Source organism: Nothoprocta perdicaria, unplaced genomic scaffold (genome assembly GCF_003342845.1).
Source record: "Nothoprocta perdicaria isolate Ctin4 unplaced genomic scaffold, notPer1 scaffold_129, whole genome shotgun sequence".
NCBI lineage: Eukaryota > Metazoa > Chordata > Aves > Tinamiformes > Tinamidae > Nothoprocta > Nothoprocta perdicaria.
The window spans coordinates 892,455-908,652 of NW_020454416.1; the positions used below are offsets into that span (position 1 = coordinate 892,455).

Here is a 16,198-nt window from a genome sequence, read left to right on the forward strand (position 1 = left end):
AGAGAAGGTAGATTTTTTGGGGAGTCTTTTCAGGAGAGTCAGTTCCTTTCTGAAGTCAAAACTAGTGGTCGATCTCGGCCTATGCATGTGAGCAACAATTGATTTGTACTCCATTTGAAATACAAGATACCATACATATCAAAGGTACTGTAATTTTGAGCACTTTTTCTCTGACTCTCAGTAAGTGGTGCCTTCTGGGACAGAGAAAGCCAAAAAGTGTGCTCTCATCCTTGCAGTTAAGGTGGAGAGGGAAGAATTTTGAAGTATTTTCTCTAAGATTTACATGTTTAGATTTGTAGGTGATGTAAGAGTCTAGCTTTTTCTTCAAATTATGTATCTGTATGTTATCAAGCTGGTTTCATACTTCAGATCTTTCCAGACCCCTTATTTTACTGTATCTTGTCTATTCCCATGTGAAATTATGAACTTTGCCAGGGCTCTGCCATGTAAAAACAATGAAGCTTTTTTAATGTTAGGAAGAACTCCTTTACATCGCCAGATTGTGGGCCTGAGCATAGCTGATTATTCTTCAAGACTTGTTTGTTTTTCATTATTATTCTTAGATTTTTTTTCACCTGTTACCCAAGTAGAGTAACTTTATTTCTTTTAGATCTAAGTTGGGAATCAAACCTGCCATAGTGCATCTCTGTGCACCTTAACAGAGTTTTGAAACTTAACCATAAGTCTACCTGTGTGACTGTATGTCTGCAGAGTAACTAATTCCTTATATAATTTATGTTAAGTATGCAAGATGTGTTTCTGACTGAAAAAAATACAGATATTAGGATGTTTAAAAACAGAAATGCACAAGCATTAATGTATACTCGCTCATGTGCGTAGTGCCTGCAGTCAGAGACAGACTCGTGCACTAATGACCAGCCTGACCAGTGTTGCAAGGAAGGCTGCTGGGAGACAGGGCAAGCTGGGGTATTGTAGCCGCTGTAGTGCAGCGAGAGGATCTGGGATGCCGCAGCCTGCCTTGCCTGGCCCTTCAGCTGGCCAGGAGTCCCAGGTGGATGCATGTTTGGAATTACCACTGTGCAGCTGCCAGCGGTGATGCTCTAAACACATTGGAGCTGCATGACCCTCTGCCAGCACAAACATCCTTCTAAAGTGAAGACAGAGAAGGATAGTTTTTCAGTGACTAATTTATTTTTCTAGCTGCATTGGTAGTAAAATGGAGAACACAGCCTTTTGCTCTTCTTCCTCCTCCCTCCACCCATGCCCCCAACTCCATTTTCAAACTTGGGGCTGGGGAGATAATTTTAAATGCATCATTTTGATAAGTTAAAACATTTTGTCTAGATATGTTTAACATATGTATGTTATTTTGTTTTGTTTATTTGTTTTCCTGTAAGACTTGAGGAGGGGAAGTAGAAGAGGAATGCGCAAAGCATACATAGGAGTAGAGATGGACTCTGTTCCTGTGAGGAAATACAGATGTTTCAAGACCAGCATACAAAGCTAAGTGAATAAATATATTTCTAGATATGTGATGCAGTACACTGGCATCGTAACAGAGCTCATACTTACTTGATAGTAGTTCAAGTACATTTCATGTAGTCTTCAAGCCATGGTTTCTTAGGCAGCTAAACAGGTCTAGCAGTTCATTGCTCAGAGGGGAAGGATCTCTTTCCTCATGACCTCCTCCCAAACCCTCTGGTCCTGCTCCATTCACTTCAGCTGTGTGGTTTGTAGGGTCTGTCTGCAAGCCAATACAGTTGGCTAAGCAAGCCACGCACAAGTTTGGATATTGTCCCGCTGAGTTAGCAAGTTAAATAAGATCATGGAGTAAGCTCAATGCTTTTGGACTAAGAGGAAGAGAGAAGAGATTTGCGTTCTCTCAGGAAATTGTGCTTTAAGCAGTTATTGAGATGAACAGTATGATGTAACAATTGTTGTTCACTTCAGTGTTGTTACTAATCTCTGCTCAGGAAAGACCAAGGTCTTGGGTTTTATGCCCAGGACTTTGGATTTGCTTCAAGAACATTCAAAACTGTCAAATTCATTCTATAAAATCAGTGCTGTGTGGTGATGTCCACTGCCTTAAGCCAGAATAACGACTGCTACTTTTCACCTCTTTCCCAGCTATTCTACAGCACAGTTTTTATTTCCCAACTCAAATTCTGTTCCCTCAAAAATTAATTGGACTTTTGTTACAGATTTGAGCAGAAGACACAGGGGTCTGGTTGATAACCACACTACAGGACAGTGAGAGGAGTTAAAGCTGTGACTATTTGAAAATGGTAAGTTTAGAAAGGTTTTTAGGTCAGGATAAGGTCCCAAATGTTGGAGTCGAGGATGTAGTGGATTTTTAGTGCTGGAAGCTTTTGTGGCATTTGGTCTCAAAGAAGCAGTATCTGACCCTTGACTTTCAATAGCTTAGTACATGTCCAGTACTTGAAATGCACCTTCTGTCTTCTTCCTTTTTGCTCCCTTCACAAGATGCACTCAATTTGGTGGCTCTTTTTATTCTTGGAATTCAAGCAGAGAATTTGAAGTGTATACTTAACTGGATGTTTGTAGCACTGAGAAAATTGACATAGACTTTGTTTTCTACTTCACATGCTCACTTTTTCTAATGCTTTTGTTAAACATTGCATTTTTCACTTCAGAGGCACTCTTTCATTTTTGAGGGAATGTTTCACCGTGCAGTGTTCTAGAGTTTGTCCAACTAAGCAGACAAAGTTGTAAGCTCATTACTGTTGCACTTTGATTACACAATAAATCCCATGCAGATACTGTAATATATTTTAATATGCTTTGTAATCATTTTTAGGAGGTGGTGATAAAAATTGCTGATTTAATAAACTAATATTAAACTACCTGAAACTTTCTTTTGTAAGCTTCTTTCTGAAAGACATCTTATGGGGACTAGAACTTTATAATTCTGCAACTTAAGGTTTATTTTGTAATTCTAAAATTTACAGTGTGTTTTTTTCATAATTTAACCAGTTTGGCAAGCTGCTTATTTTCCCACCTCAGTTTGTGTCCAAAATACCTGTGGCTGTTCCTGTTCTGTGTCCATGAACTCATTGTTGAAATTACTGCCCATAACAATGCTTCACTGCAGAATCTAAATTTATGTTAAATATACATACATATAACTTGCTTTTTATAGCAAAAACAAATTCTGAGGCTTCCAATACAAAACCAAGAGTGAAAGATAAATCGGATTTCCTGTGCTGATCAAAAGTCTGAAACTTGAACTATGAGAGAATTCAGTGAAAGTATTAATCTTGAAAAAATAACAGTAGATTAAATGGCAATTTAGCTGAAAGTTCTTTATTAATGTTTGCCCTAAAAATTCAAGGGCATCTTGAACACTGTATATATGCTACTTATAAATAGCTAATGAAGTCAATAGAGCATTCATTTTAATGTGCTTAATTCTTCCTTCCTCCTCTCTTCCCCCTACACAAATACAGCAGTTTCTTTGAAGCAGCTCCATCTCTGCAGGATGCTGGAGAAGTTGCCTAATACTCCCGCAGTTCTCAAATGTAACCTGCTGCCAAGTTAAAAGACTTTGTGTATAGCAGTGAGTGTCAGCAAGGCGTGCCGTTTTGCCTTTGGTCATCATGAATTGTTACATGAAACAGATTTAGATACATCTATGCTACAGAGACCCTGGATGGTGTTTATCTCTTGCCAGATGCTGCATTTTGCATGCACTGTCAAACTTCCACATGTAATTATCACTTCTCTTGAATTCATTTTAACCTAGGAACTGTTGAAATACAGGTCTAATGCTTACTGATTTCCTATGTCCGTTCACTATGTTCTTTAAGATGCATTAATTCCGTGTTTAATCTGAAAGTAAGAAATCAACCAATAATAAATCTGGTAAGTTTGGGACTTGGGCAATTTTGGCATACAAAGAACAAGAATTACAACTAGTCTTTACTTTGCCTTATCCTGTTGTGTTTTATTCTATCTTATCCTCTCTGATAAAGTTTGCCATCCTAAAAGTGTCTTTTTTTGCCACCTACCTTCCATTATTCCATTGCTCTCACAATGGATGGGTCCCTGCAGTGCCTCTCTCCAGTACAGTTGTAAGTCTTACAAATTTATGTCCTTGATATTTGTCTATTGATAAATAGAACTAAATGCTTTATCAGTGCAACAAATAAAATAACCCCCCTGAAACACAGTTGTACAGGAGAAAGAATTTTTACCTTTCACAATAAAATGGTATTTCTTACTACAAATGAATTAAAGTAAAAAGTCTAAATAATAACAAAAAATACACTAATTGGAATCAGAGTTATCAAGTTTTTTTGCAGGGTCTATTTTCCTTATGATGTTTGAAATATTAAGTCTTTGCTGTTACTTGAGGCCCTCTATCTGTATTTGTATGAAGTGGAAAGAGAAAGTCCCGTGTGCTCATCCTGCCAAGGCTTTGATGCCCTTAACAGTTAAAGGTTCAGAAACAGAATGAAAATTTTGAGATAATATGTACGACTCCAAGGAGAAAATGTCTTTATTCATGACTGAACAAGCAAATATGTATTTTCTGTTTCAAAAAGATGACTGAGGATCTTTGTGCCAGGAAGAATAAATCCATTTGGTTTTGCTTTAAGCCTTTACTCTCTTTCAAATGCAGCAAGTGCTTTGGATGACATAATTCAACCATTCTGCTTGAATTCTGCTTCCCATTGATGTCATGTAGCCTCTGGCCAGCTCTTGAAGAAGAAAAGTGACTTCTAGTTTAGACTTGAGCCTGGGGAGGCTGAGCTTTATGTGGCACCTGCCCCACGGGATGCTGATGTGGAGCCTCCTGAGCCAAGCTCGGCTGCGAGGGGAGCAGGGGCTGCTTCTACGGTGGTCCCCACCGGTGGGTGGGAAGGCAGCCCGGGCGGCTGACGGCAGCGCACGCAGGGAAGGCAGGTACCGAGGTGGCATGAGGGCAGCAGGGCTGCTGTGTGGGCACTGGGAGCGGGAGCTCAGGCACACTGAGAAATGGGACAGCGTTCAGCTTGGAGGCCTGTGAAACAGCGAAGCTGTTTGCACTGACCCGTGGGCAATTCTACACCTCTTCTAAGCTGTTTTTGACTAACTCCCTCTGTTTGATATCCCTGCTGGACCAGCAGCGTGCTATTTACTCCCTGAGGCTTTCTGGTGTTTGCAGAACACACCCAGCATTTGTGTGTCATACTGAAGTCCAGGGTCTGTTATAATTCATGATGTTCATACTGCCTATGTCTCCTTGACAGCCTTGACAGGGCTGTCTCAGCTGTGGACTAGAGCACGACTGGTCTGTGTCCAAGCCTCTCTGCAGCCTGAGCATAGTCAGGGATAGGCAGCATCCCCATGTCAGGAGTCCAGAGAAGGAGGCTGCACTCCTCTTTCCACCTAAGTTGTGAGTATGTATTCCCGATGGTCCTTAAGCATAGATCTAATATATGGAATAAGTGGATGTTGTCTTTGGAAAAGAAACTGTTATTTTCCCAACCCCTTTAGCTTGTTCCTTCACATTGTGCTTACAGGCTGGGGAGGATGAAGAGGCAATTTGGTCTTCGCCCGTAAGATACGGAATAGCAAGTGCTTTTCACCATGGCATAAACCAGCTATTTCTTTTTCTTTCTCAACATGCTGTGGGCTACAAGCCTGTGGCACTGAGGACTACCCTTGTTTCTCGGAGAGCCCAGACTCGGGTGTTTGTTGTTGTGGGATTTCAACATGCGGAAGCAATGTTGTTGGATGCTGAGATGGGTAGCAGAGCTCACTCGTTCACATGCATGTGATGTGAAGAACAAAAAGTCACAACAACAAAAATCCAAGTAAGTGGAAAGGAAGTTTCATGTCCCTCTCCTCCATGTTGCCACATGAGGAGCCTCCTTTTTCAGATACAAGAAAGTACTGTTTTATGGTGGTGTTTCCAGGGCAAGGGGGAGAGTGCCCTTTGCCCCTTTCCAACATCGGAGATGAGGTCCCACTTCTCTGTGAAGGTAGCAAGAGAGAGGACTCATAAGCAACAAGGAAGGCTGATAGTTTATTTATTTTATATATATATTATTATATATTAAAAAAAAAAAAAAAGGGAGAGAGTTTGTTCATAGAGTGAAGAAAGCACCCCTGAGCCTCTCCCTCTTTGCCCGGGAAGCTACATGCAAATAGTGTTTTCCCCTTCCTCTTGGTGCGTTAGGATCTGAATAACTGATAGGAAGGCCTTATTCCTCAGCGCCACATCCATGACCACCATTTGAGCTCTAAACTGTGGATTCCACAGATCAGGATCCTCATTCAGGAATTAGAGAAATTTTACACCAGACTTTTGATTGCCTGTGTAACCATAAAAAAACGTTTCACACATTTGATCATTAGATAATAATTAACTTGCAAGAGGGAGAAAGGGCTCCATCCAGGGCCAATTCACCTACTGATTCCCTGCCTTATATTAGATAAAATCAGTGCTTGTGTTTGATAAAAGCAATGACAAGGCGTTTCTCAACGGACAGCTCTGCTGAGCTACAGCCAGGAGCCAAGGATCACACTGCAGGAACAGAACAACAGAGGTATAATGAAAAACAAGAGGAGAGTGGAATTATAATCAAGCAATGAGCTTACAGATGAGGTGAAAAAAACTGCTGAATTCATACCCTTTTCCCTCCTTCATTTTTCCTCTCGTTTAAAGCTGATTGTTAAGAATGATGCTGGCTAAGCTGGCTGGTGAAGACAAGTCCAGGACTTTGGAGGGAATATTTTGAGCAATACTTGAAATATAAATACTTAAATACACTGAACATGGCATTTCTCTGGAGGGAGTATGGAGATACAGATTTCCTTTCTCAAGTTTTATGCATACTACGTTTTGGAATTTCTGTGCATTTTCTTCTAATGCAACTCCCCTGCCAGCATTTCTGCTCTAACAAAACTATTCAGGCCAGCAGGGAAAGCCTGGTATTTTCTTACCACATCCTAAGCTGGGCACATCTGTTTACCATTTCTTATTTCAAATGCCTGCTCGTTTTCTAGCAGTAATTTCCAGCAGCAGCCCTGTCTTCTCCAGCAATGAAGCCAGGTCAATGTGCCCAGTGTTTGTGCAGGCTTGACAGTAACAGCAAGGGCTCAGCGCCCTTAAGTTACCAGGAATATTCTTTTCCTCTTGCGGGAAGTCCGTCAATAGTAAATTTTACAAGCATGCCTGCCACTGCCAGCTTTCTCCCTGTACACCTTGTAGCAGTAGGTGATAGCGCGGATGCATCAACGCCCTCAAAGGGATGAATGCTGAATTCTGAAATGTAAGATTTTCATCTTCTTCCTTGCTTTATCCCAATTCAAGCATTTGGAAATTTGTCAGACTTCAAGTTTAAGTTCCCTGGTAACAATATTCTAAGAAAAGTGGCCTGTGATCAGTCTCTTCAATGAAACTGAGAAAGGCTAAATGCCCTTTTCCAAAGCATCAGTTTTAGGGTGGATGACTATTTTCACCATATTATAGCAGTGTCATTTGTATGTCATGTTGAGTGTAAGAATCAGATAACGCCAGTGACAACCTTTGCTCATTGCATTCTAACGGGTTATTTCCTCCAGAGTCACGTGAAAGGTTCATAGGTAGATTATAAATACTTGGTCTCAATTCCTGATTTCACAGGTCGTCCCACGTGGAAGTGGAGAGGTGAATGTAGGAATAGGAGTGAACATAGCTTTGAAAGCCATTCCCCAGAGTGACCAGATGGTGAATATGAGAAAGGAGTTCCTTCAAACCTGAGTAAGTGCTGATTTTTTAGATTTTTTTTTTTTTTTTTTTTTTTTGATCTTCTCTAATGTATTGCTACAGCCATATCTGGCTTTTAGCACTGCCCTTATAACCTGCAAATACAGATAACCCATTACAGATTTCTCTTCCTATGCATTTCTGGCAAACTTAATTTAAAAGGTAAACTATTGTATGAGGCAGTAACTCAGTAAATAAGTTTCCTTTTCAGCTAAATGAAATCTGTATAGCCATTGCTCAAGGTGCCTGCAAACCTGCATTATACTCTGAGAACTATTTTGCAAATTCAGAAATGGTATTATTATAAATTAGAGCTCCATGTTAACTGGTGTGGATTTCCTGAGATGAGAAAATATTCTGTAAGAAATAGCAAACATAAACTCTGGATGAAATCCTTGTGTCTATTAGCTATAGAATAAGTTATAAGAAACAACAAAGAATAATGTGCCACCCTAGGGAATAGCTGGAATTTTGCTGTGGGAAGAGATGCCTGTTCATTTCTCAGCTTTGATACTGAACTGCTGTCAATATGCAATGCCTGTTTGTATCCATTTATATATGTTTACTCTGTAGTAAGTCAACAAACATAAACATCCAAAGCAGTTGATAAATTTCAAGTTGCTAGTGATAATATATTTGTGATCAGTATTTCAGTACTGTTACTGAAAGAAGACAGGGTCCATATCCAAGACTGGGTGATGACACTCTACCTTGTGCACTTTAGGAAAAAAAAAGAAAAAAAAAAAAAAGACTGAATTAAATTTCTGATAGGCTGTCCATTCTGATAGGCTGTCCACAACTGCCAGTTTTTGAGTGCTTAGCTCTCCATATTAGAGGTAGTAGCAAGCAGATCCTATTGCTTCTGATTAGTTTTCAGTAACTTGAGTATAGAGTCAGTTGGTATAAAAACAGTCAGAAAATGCAGGATCAAATGTTATCCTTCACTTGGAGGGTAGCACATGTAAGAGATGTCAGCATCCTTGAGAATGGAAGAGGAACGGGTTATATCACCCTCCTTGGCAGAAAAAGGAAATTCTTTGGATATCTGCTCTCCAAATGGATAAAGTGACAGTGCTAACTAGCCCAAAAGATCAGAAAATATTTTGAGAATCTATTTGCAGTTCTATTTCAAACTTTGTTAAATTCTTTGCTTTCGTAAGGCTTTCATTTATGTTCATGATACTTGCAAGTGGGCAGATCTTGTCAACTTTCAAGGTTCTCTGGTTTGCAGAAGCAGAGCATTAGGGGGTTGAAAAAAAATAAAAAAGAGAAAGATACACAGTAACAAATCATTATTTTTCCACTTCCTGTACCCTTCCCCCTTGTAAAATGGCACAATCATTCATATTTATTTGAGAAAGGAAGATTTTCAGGTAAGCAACTTCCTACTTGCTGTGGCTGCTCTGCTACTTCCCTATGTCTTTCTTCTCACACTAGAACAGATAGTATTTTTTATTCAGTGATTTAACAAGTTAAAGGCCCCAGAGCCTAGAGTACGGGGTCTCTGCACAGCAGATAGGAAGGAGGTCGCCCTGCTTCATATCTTCACGGATTGACACAGATGTTGATTTTTTTTTTTTATTCTCTTTTCTTTTTACAGCGAGTTGACACCCCCAGACTCTTCTAGCACCACTACAGCAGGTTTCCTGTTTTTACAGCTAGTCTGATACCCAGGTAATTCTTAGGACTATGGCAGTAGTCCAAGGAGATGATGTTTGGTGATTAAAAATCTCTGTAACTATCTTTGACTCACTTAAATTATCCTCTTGCTTTCCATGTGCAATGGACATTCTCGTTATGGTCTTGGACCTCAAGCCCAATGATTCGAATAGAACCGCTCAGTAGGGCTGAAATCCAGTTTAATGCATCATAAACTCCACAAGGAAGACTCTCCTTTTTATAATCTCTCTGAACATTTACATTGGGTACTGTAATGATTTGTACTTCCTTGCTCCCTTCTCTGTCTTTGTGACTGCAGACCTTTATCACTATCCTTAAAGAGATAGATATGGAAAAACTGAGATCATGGGAAGGTGAAAGCATGCTGGTTCTCTTTCCTTTCTAATCAGCTTTCTGTGGACACAACTGTGGTCTGAAAGGTAACAGCAGGATCTCAGTGAGCATAATGCATTCAAATACATGCACATTGGGAGGTGACTCGCTGATCCTTCTCTCTTTCTGAGAAGGTCGAAGATCAGGTCCCATTGAAGGACCTTCCTGATGGCTTTCAGATCATGGTGCACTCAATGGGATCAGATGACTGGGGAGAGACTGAAAGAAACTAAAGCTGCACAAATACATGTCTCATTTTCATTCTGAAAGCAGACAAGTATTTTAAAAGGGAAGACTCAAGTACGTGAAAATAAAGTGGGATGAAAAGAAGGAGCAAAGTGCAAGCCAAAGGAAATGAAGGCATTATACTGGGTGTGGTGTTGAATCTTGTACCTGTTGTGACTGGGTTCCCCACATAGGTTGGGTACAGCACTGCTGTTGGTATCTCCCTGGGCAGATTCCTTCAACACTGAACACCTCACTGGAGTTTCTGGCTTCATAGGTGACCATGGATACAGAATATGAGAAAGATCACATCAAAAAGCTGCAGGAGCAGCGAATGTCCATGCAAAAGAAAACCTTCACCAACTGGATGAACAATGTCTTCTTCAGGAATAATGTAGGTGGTTCCTCCACTTTTGGACTTTTTCCTGATTTTTTTTTTTCCACTCACTCTATTCTTCTCCATGTTATTTTTTTCAAACTCTTTTTTTCAGTGTCATCATTATATATGCATACAGGCAAGAAAGGCTTTGGCTAACCATAGTGTTCTAGCCTAAATCTTTTCTCTCATAGGTAACACAGGCAAATGAGATACATATCTTCTTTGAAACTGTAGTTCACTTTCCTAGACTATCTGCCTATTACCATGTCACTTTCGTGATGTCCACTATATCTTGTAGGTCCTCCTGGAGTAATATCTGTTCTTCTTCTTATAAGTGAAGTATTTGGAAGTGTCTGAGTTTCCAAAACAATGTCCAATTTTTAATTGCTCCACCAAAATTTAAAAATTTTCTACTTTGCCTGAGATTTCTGGATGCAGATCAGTCCAGGTAGTGTTACTGCTCCGTGGTTCTGAAAAAACTCTTTAGGTCTAGCCGTTTCAGACATATTGCTGTGCCCACACAGATCAGCTCATTTGCAGTAACTGAGACTTCCAGAAAGCATCAAAACTAGTGCACAGTTGATTTGTGCATGACAGGTAACTCCAGCATATTCCAAATATCATATAAACTCATATACTTCACATAAACTCATCTCAGGCACAAGTGATGTATGGTAGCAGGGAATTACCCAAGAATAATTCCTTTCTGCAGAGTCTGTGGCTGATACTAATGACAATGGACCAAGTAGGACCAGCTCTCTTATTTTTTTCTACTTCATCACTATGATGGATGTTTCAGTATTAGATGCATTTTTTTTAAAGTCTATTAGTGCAACGTAGTGATTGGTGAACAGGTAGCTTCAGAGCACACCAAACTTTTAAATTATTTTTTCTTAATAGAAGGGGAGAACTGCAAAACACAATCTGGTTTTGTTACCTGCAGAAAGTTGGCTTTTATGATGTAGGAGCTTACCTCTGTATAGCCACAAATAAATGTACATACTTTATCATTTTTAGAACACCTTGGAGTTCAAAGATTAAAATGTCACTCTGAACTTCCTTGACAGCCTGACAGTGTCGGCTGGTGTGTCATAAGTGGAGGGAAAAAAATAAATAAAAAAAAGGAGAGAGCTTTGCAAGCCATATATGGTAATAAACAGTGCAGGGCCTGGAGCTTATCAAAGGCTTATTAGCAATCTAGTTTCAGCCTTTGAAAGAACACTTTAACTTGGCAGGTTCGTACTACAGTATTTTCAGTTTCACTGCTGATTATTTCTAGTCTAGCAATAAGAATGCTATTGGATTTAATTTGTTAAGTAATCCTGTGATTGGTATTTTAATTCAAAGCCTGTTTGATGCAACTATCAAACTAATACTACAAGCTATTAAAGTATATCAGCAGTTGAGGCATAGTACAAATATATGAAGTTCTCTTTATGAATAAAATAAAATGGAACTACTCTTCATGAACGAAAGTTCCATAGAACATAACAAATTTAGCTTTTGAATAATAAGGTACAATACACAGAATTTTAGGCCTATCTAAAGGCCTTTATGCAGTGTATAAAAGAAAGTGGAAGAATAAATATAGCAACTAAACAGGGAGTTCTTTCACATGGATGATAAGTCAAAAAATGTTGTCAGTTCTTGCTCAACACAAAGTACAGACCTAAAGTGTCTCTGAGCTTCTTTTCTGCTTTCAGTCATCTATTGATTCTCTGGAAAAAAATCCAGTCAGGACAGTCAGGAATTAAAATAGAAGTCTCCATGTTACTCTCTTCTTTTTTTTTTTTTCTTTTTTTTTTTCTGGAGACAAAAAGCTAATTTACTATGATTTCAAAATCACAGTAAATTATTCCTGGGTGTGTAATAAGGTCTTAGTGTCACCTCTTGATGGCTACTGGCATAAAGCCGAAAGGAAACGCCTAAGGCAGCAAGCTCCTGCAAGCTCAGAGTACACGCTGTGTCATGTCATATCACATAAGCATTCTGTGATCTCACTGCTGGCAGGAATTAGATAGTTTTTGCAAAAGATACTATTTTTTTTCACATAATGACGGAGCTTAGCGTGAGACTGGTGATAAGTCTGGAGACTTTGGAAGACGTCTAACCAGGATGTATCAGACTTTAAGACTATGGACTTGAAAGGAGTCATTGAACCTAGCAAACCTGTACATGAGTTAATCTCATTTCCTTTGTCCAGATTAACTTCACTTTGGGATTATCAGCAGAATTTTTAAATTAGATGCATTACTCAAAAATTAAAAGTGGAAAAGATTTATTTGAATCGATATATTGGCCTAAAAATATCAGTACTTCCAAAATTTTTGATTTTGAAAATGTTGAAATAGTTTGATGCTTTATAAAGTACTTTATGTTTACTTTATCCTGGTTTTGTTCTTTACTTCTTTAATCATTTAATCGATTTTAGCCCAGAATCATAAATGACGTCAGTCTTTCTGCATATTCATTTTTAGTGAATTAAGATTTGTCAGATCCACTTATGTTTTACACTTATGCACTGACCTACAGTAAATTTAGTGAGAACAGCAACAAGTTGTTCTTTGCTTGTCACTTAAAGCAGAGGGCTCTGAGGGCCAGCTGTTGAGCTACCCAGGCTGAAGAGTTGAACTGTGTGCCTGGGTTTTGCAGGTAAAGATTGTGATAGAAGATATTTATACCGAGCTGAAGGATGGCATATATCTCATGCGACTCCTGGAGCTGCTCTCTGGAGAATCTTTGCCCAGACCGAACAGGGGAAAAATGAGAGTGCACTTTCTGGAGAACAACAGCAAAGCCATTATGTTCTTGAAATCTAAGGTAGGTATGGGTATCACAGATGACAACAGTTTAGAAATGTCAATAACTGGTTTTAGTATTATGTTCATCATGATTTCCCCCTCTGATACACCGTAAGATGTTCTTCCCATATAGAGCTGGCTGTTTTGTTGTTGTTCTTGCTTTAAGTCTTGATTTGACTTTTTTGATATCTGATTAGCCTAACTTATATGCATCTAATGTCGAGCAAAAAAATGCCACACCTAAAGGAAAAGATACTGCTTTTTAAATGCTGATCTGAAATACTGTTTTCCATAAAATGTTTGAATTGTACTCAAAATCTGCACCTTCACAACAGAAAAGAATTCTTTCCTCAAATTCACGTTTTCTGATGAAAGTTTTAGTCATGTGAAAAGATATGTGAAGGGCTGTTCCCTAGACTGTAAGAGAGATAAGGCAAACTATCATAAACGTTCTTAGTTCCCATGGAAAAGACAGTCACTAACACTCTCATCACACAGTTTGCTACACAGATGTCTGGTTGAGAATTGTTTCATGATGAACAGATGTTGTTTTTTAGCAGGTGCAAGTAAAAGTGATTGGCCCTGAGAATATCGTAGATGGTGACAAAACCTTAATCCTGGGACTCATCTGGATCATTATACTTCGATTTCAGATTTCATCTATCAAACTTGATAAGGTAAAACAACAAGAAAGGACCAGCTTTTTTAGACCAGTTAAAAGCTCTCTCCAGCTTTTAACTACATGCTGATCATCTCGTCTTTTGTAAAGATTTTTTTTTAAGAAAAGCTAGTTTTATAACCTTTATTTAATGTGTACTCTTAAGTACTTGAGAGGTACCTTTGAAGATACTGTGAAATCAAAGCTGGTCATTTCTAACATTAGATATACATATATTGTATTATGTTTCTGACTTCCAGACTGAATCTAAAGAAATATATAAACTGAACTGAGCTTTATGTCTCTTCTGCGTTTCACTTGGTTTCTACAAATTTTGCAGAAAAAAAAATCAGAAACTTTTTAACATCTGCATTTAAAATTATATTTTAGACGTTTGTTCGATTAACTTTCTCAGAAGTTTACATTTATGTCCAATCATTCGACTTTCATTGTAAATCTAGTTAAATATGTTAAAGCTGTTACAACTGTTAGAGGGACTTTGAGAGCAGATCAAAAGTAAGAGAGAGCATTTTGGGAAACATAGGCATAAACTCACTCATGCTACTTCCATATACTGTCTGCCTGACTTTTCTGCATCTTCTTCACAGGAAGAATTTGGAGGCAAAGCTGATTTTCTCTTTGCCAATGAAGCCTTACTAATCTGGTGTCAGCATAAAACTGCCAGTTATTCCAATGTGAATGTGAAGGATTTCTCCAAAAGCTGGAGTGATGGGTTGGCCTTCAACGCACTCATTCATGCTCACAGGTAAGAGCTGATGGATCAGTTCAGGAGCAATTCCTCATTGCTTTTTCCTCACAACTCTGGCATAAGTTGTTCCATGGCCCAAAGTGTCTGTATTTTCAAAATTACGTAGAATTGTCCCTTTGCCCTTTCTCACGGAAATCTCTCCTTTTTATGAGCCCATTCCCTCTGAAGAAAGAAGAACCAAATGCTATCTGCTTGGTAGTTCCCTTTACTGAAAGTAAATTGGAATTTCCAAGGGAATACACACATCTAAACAAGTTCCTATTTGGTCTTAGCCTTCCTGATCGTGTTTCAGCTGCACTTTTAAACAAGTTATGGATTATTTCAGAGATATTTCTTATTGTACAAGCTTCGTGAGCATTCCACTTTTAAATTCAGCTGTAACAGAGTAAACAAACTGTCAGTTTTTTTTTTCTTCCATTTTCTCTCTCAGAAAATGTGGAAAATACAGTGCAAGGCAGGAGAGAGAAGCCACATGTGAGAGCCTTGAATAATTATTTTCTCAATTCTGCTCCATCATGTGGCAGGATTGGGGGAAGCCTATCGCTTTTCCATCTAGGAGTAAGCTGCCTTCTCAGAATTGCTTCACTAACATGCTTTGAGTTTCACCAGCCAGTGAAGATGAAGGAAACAAAGCACAGAGGTCTGCTGGGGAGTGGTGGTACTTGAGCTTCCTGAGCTGGCAATTTTCCTCCTCCAGCCTAAGTGAGGTTCAATGCTCTCAAATGAAGCTCAGAGCCAGAGTAATTTCAGGATTTATGTCACATTACTTATTCTAATAAACAGTTTATATCTTATCATGTGAAAGACCTTAAACACAAATCTCTCTTCCCTCCACCCCCTTTTCTTCTCCTTGTCCAGGCCCGATCTTATCCACTACAGTTCGCTGCGGCAGGACCAGCCCATCAAGAACCTGAACAACGCCTTCAACGTTGCAGAGAAGGAGCTGGGAATTGGTAAGCTGCTGGATGCTGAGGATGTGGCAGTGCCCCACCCAGATGAGAGGTCCATCATGACCTACGTGTCGCTGTACTACCACTACTTCTCCAGGCTCAGACAAGGCCAGACAATCCAGAAGCGACTTGCCAAAGTAAGGGCGTCACTGTATATCTAAGTTCTCTCTTATTTCTATCTCTGTTTCTGCTTTTCATTCACATAAAGTTAAATTTGTTTTGGAGATGTTTATTAGCATAAGCGTAACTTCAGGATTATTTGACCTGAATTAAATGTCACGGTCATTTCAGAGGCTCTTGTACTGTGACTTGAATCTTGAGACGTGTCTGTAGACTCTCTGATCTCTAAAAGATGGTGCTTATGTCACTGGGAGCAGATCTCTTTTTGACCTCACGTTTTCTCTGAGAGCTGACGTGCATCAAGGCAGCTTAAAGCATACAGACCTCATCAATCTTGGGAGGATTGCAGCTAGGTAAAAGCAAAGCTAGTCATCAATTTTCCTATTTAACAGGAAAGAGTGTCTCCTATTCTATGAGACTACTCTGAAATTGGTTTTCCTGTAAAAAAAAATCCTCATCCTTTCTTTCTAACTCCATAATGAGGTGTGAAAAGCAAACAAGGGCATGAAAAATGGGAGAGTGTAAAA

General features: G+C 39.2%; 1 protein-coding gene across 1 annotated transcript in view; it reads left to right on the top strand.

Annotated features, from left to right (window-relative positions):
• The first annotated feature begins 10,277 nt into the window (after positions 1 to 10,277).
• SPTBN5 (spectrin beta, non-erythrocytic 5) overlaps positions 10,278 to 16,198 on the top strand; it is an 87,629-nt gene continuing 81,708 nt past the window's right edge. Inside the window, exons 1-5 of the mRNA XM_026033413.1 lie at positions 10,278 to 10,388; positions 13,026 to 13,193; positions 13,732 to 13,851; positions 14,441 to 14,598; positions 15,460 to 15,688. Of these exons, the coding sequence (XP_025889198.1) occupies positions 10,278 to 10,388; positions 13,026 to 13,193; positions 13,732 to 13,851; positions 14,441 to 14,598; positions 15,460 to 15,688 (786 nt within the window). The remainder of the gene's footprint in view (positions 10,389 to 13,025; positions 13,194 to 13,731; positions 13,852 to 14,440; positions 14,599 to 15,459; positions 15,689 to 16,198) is intronic.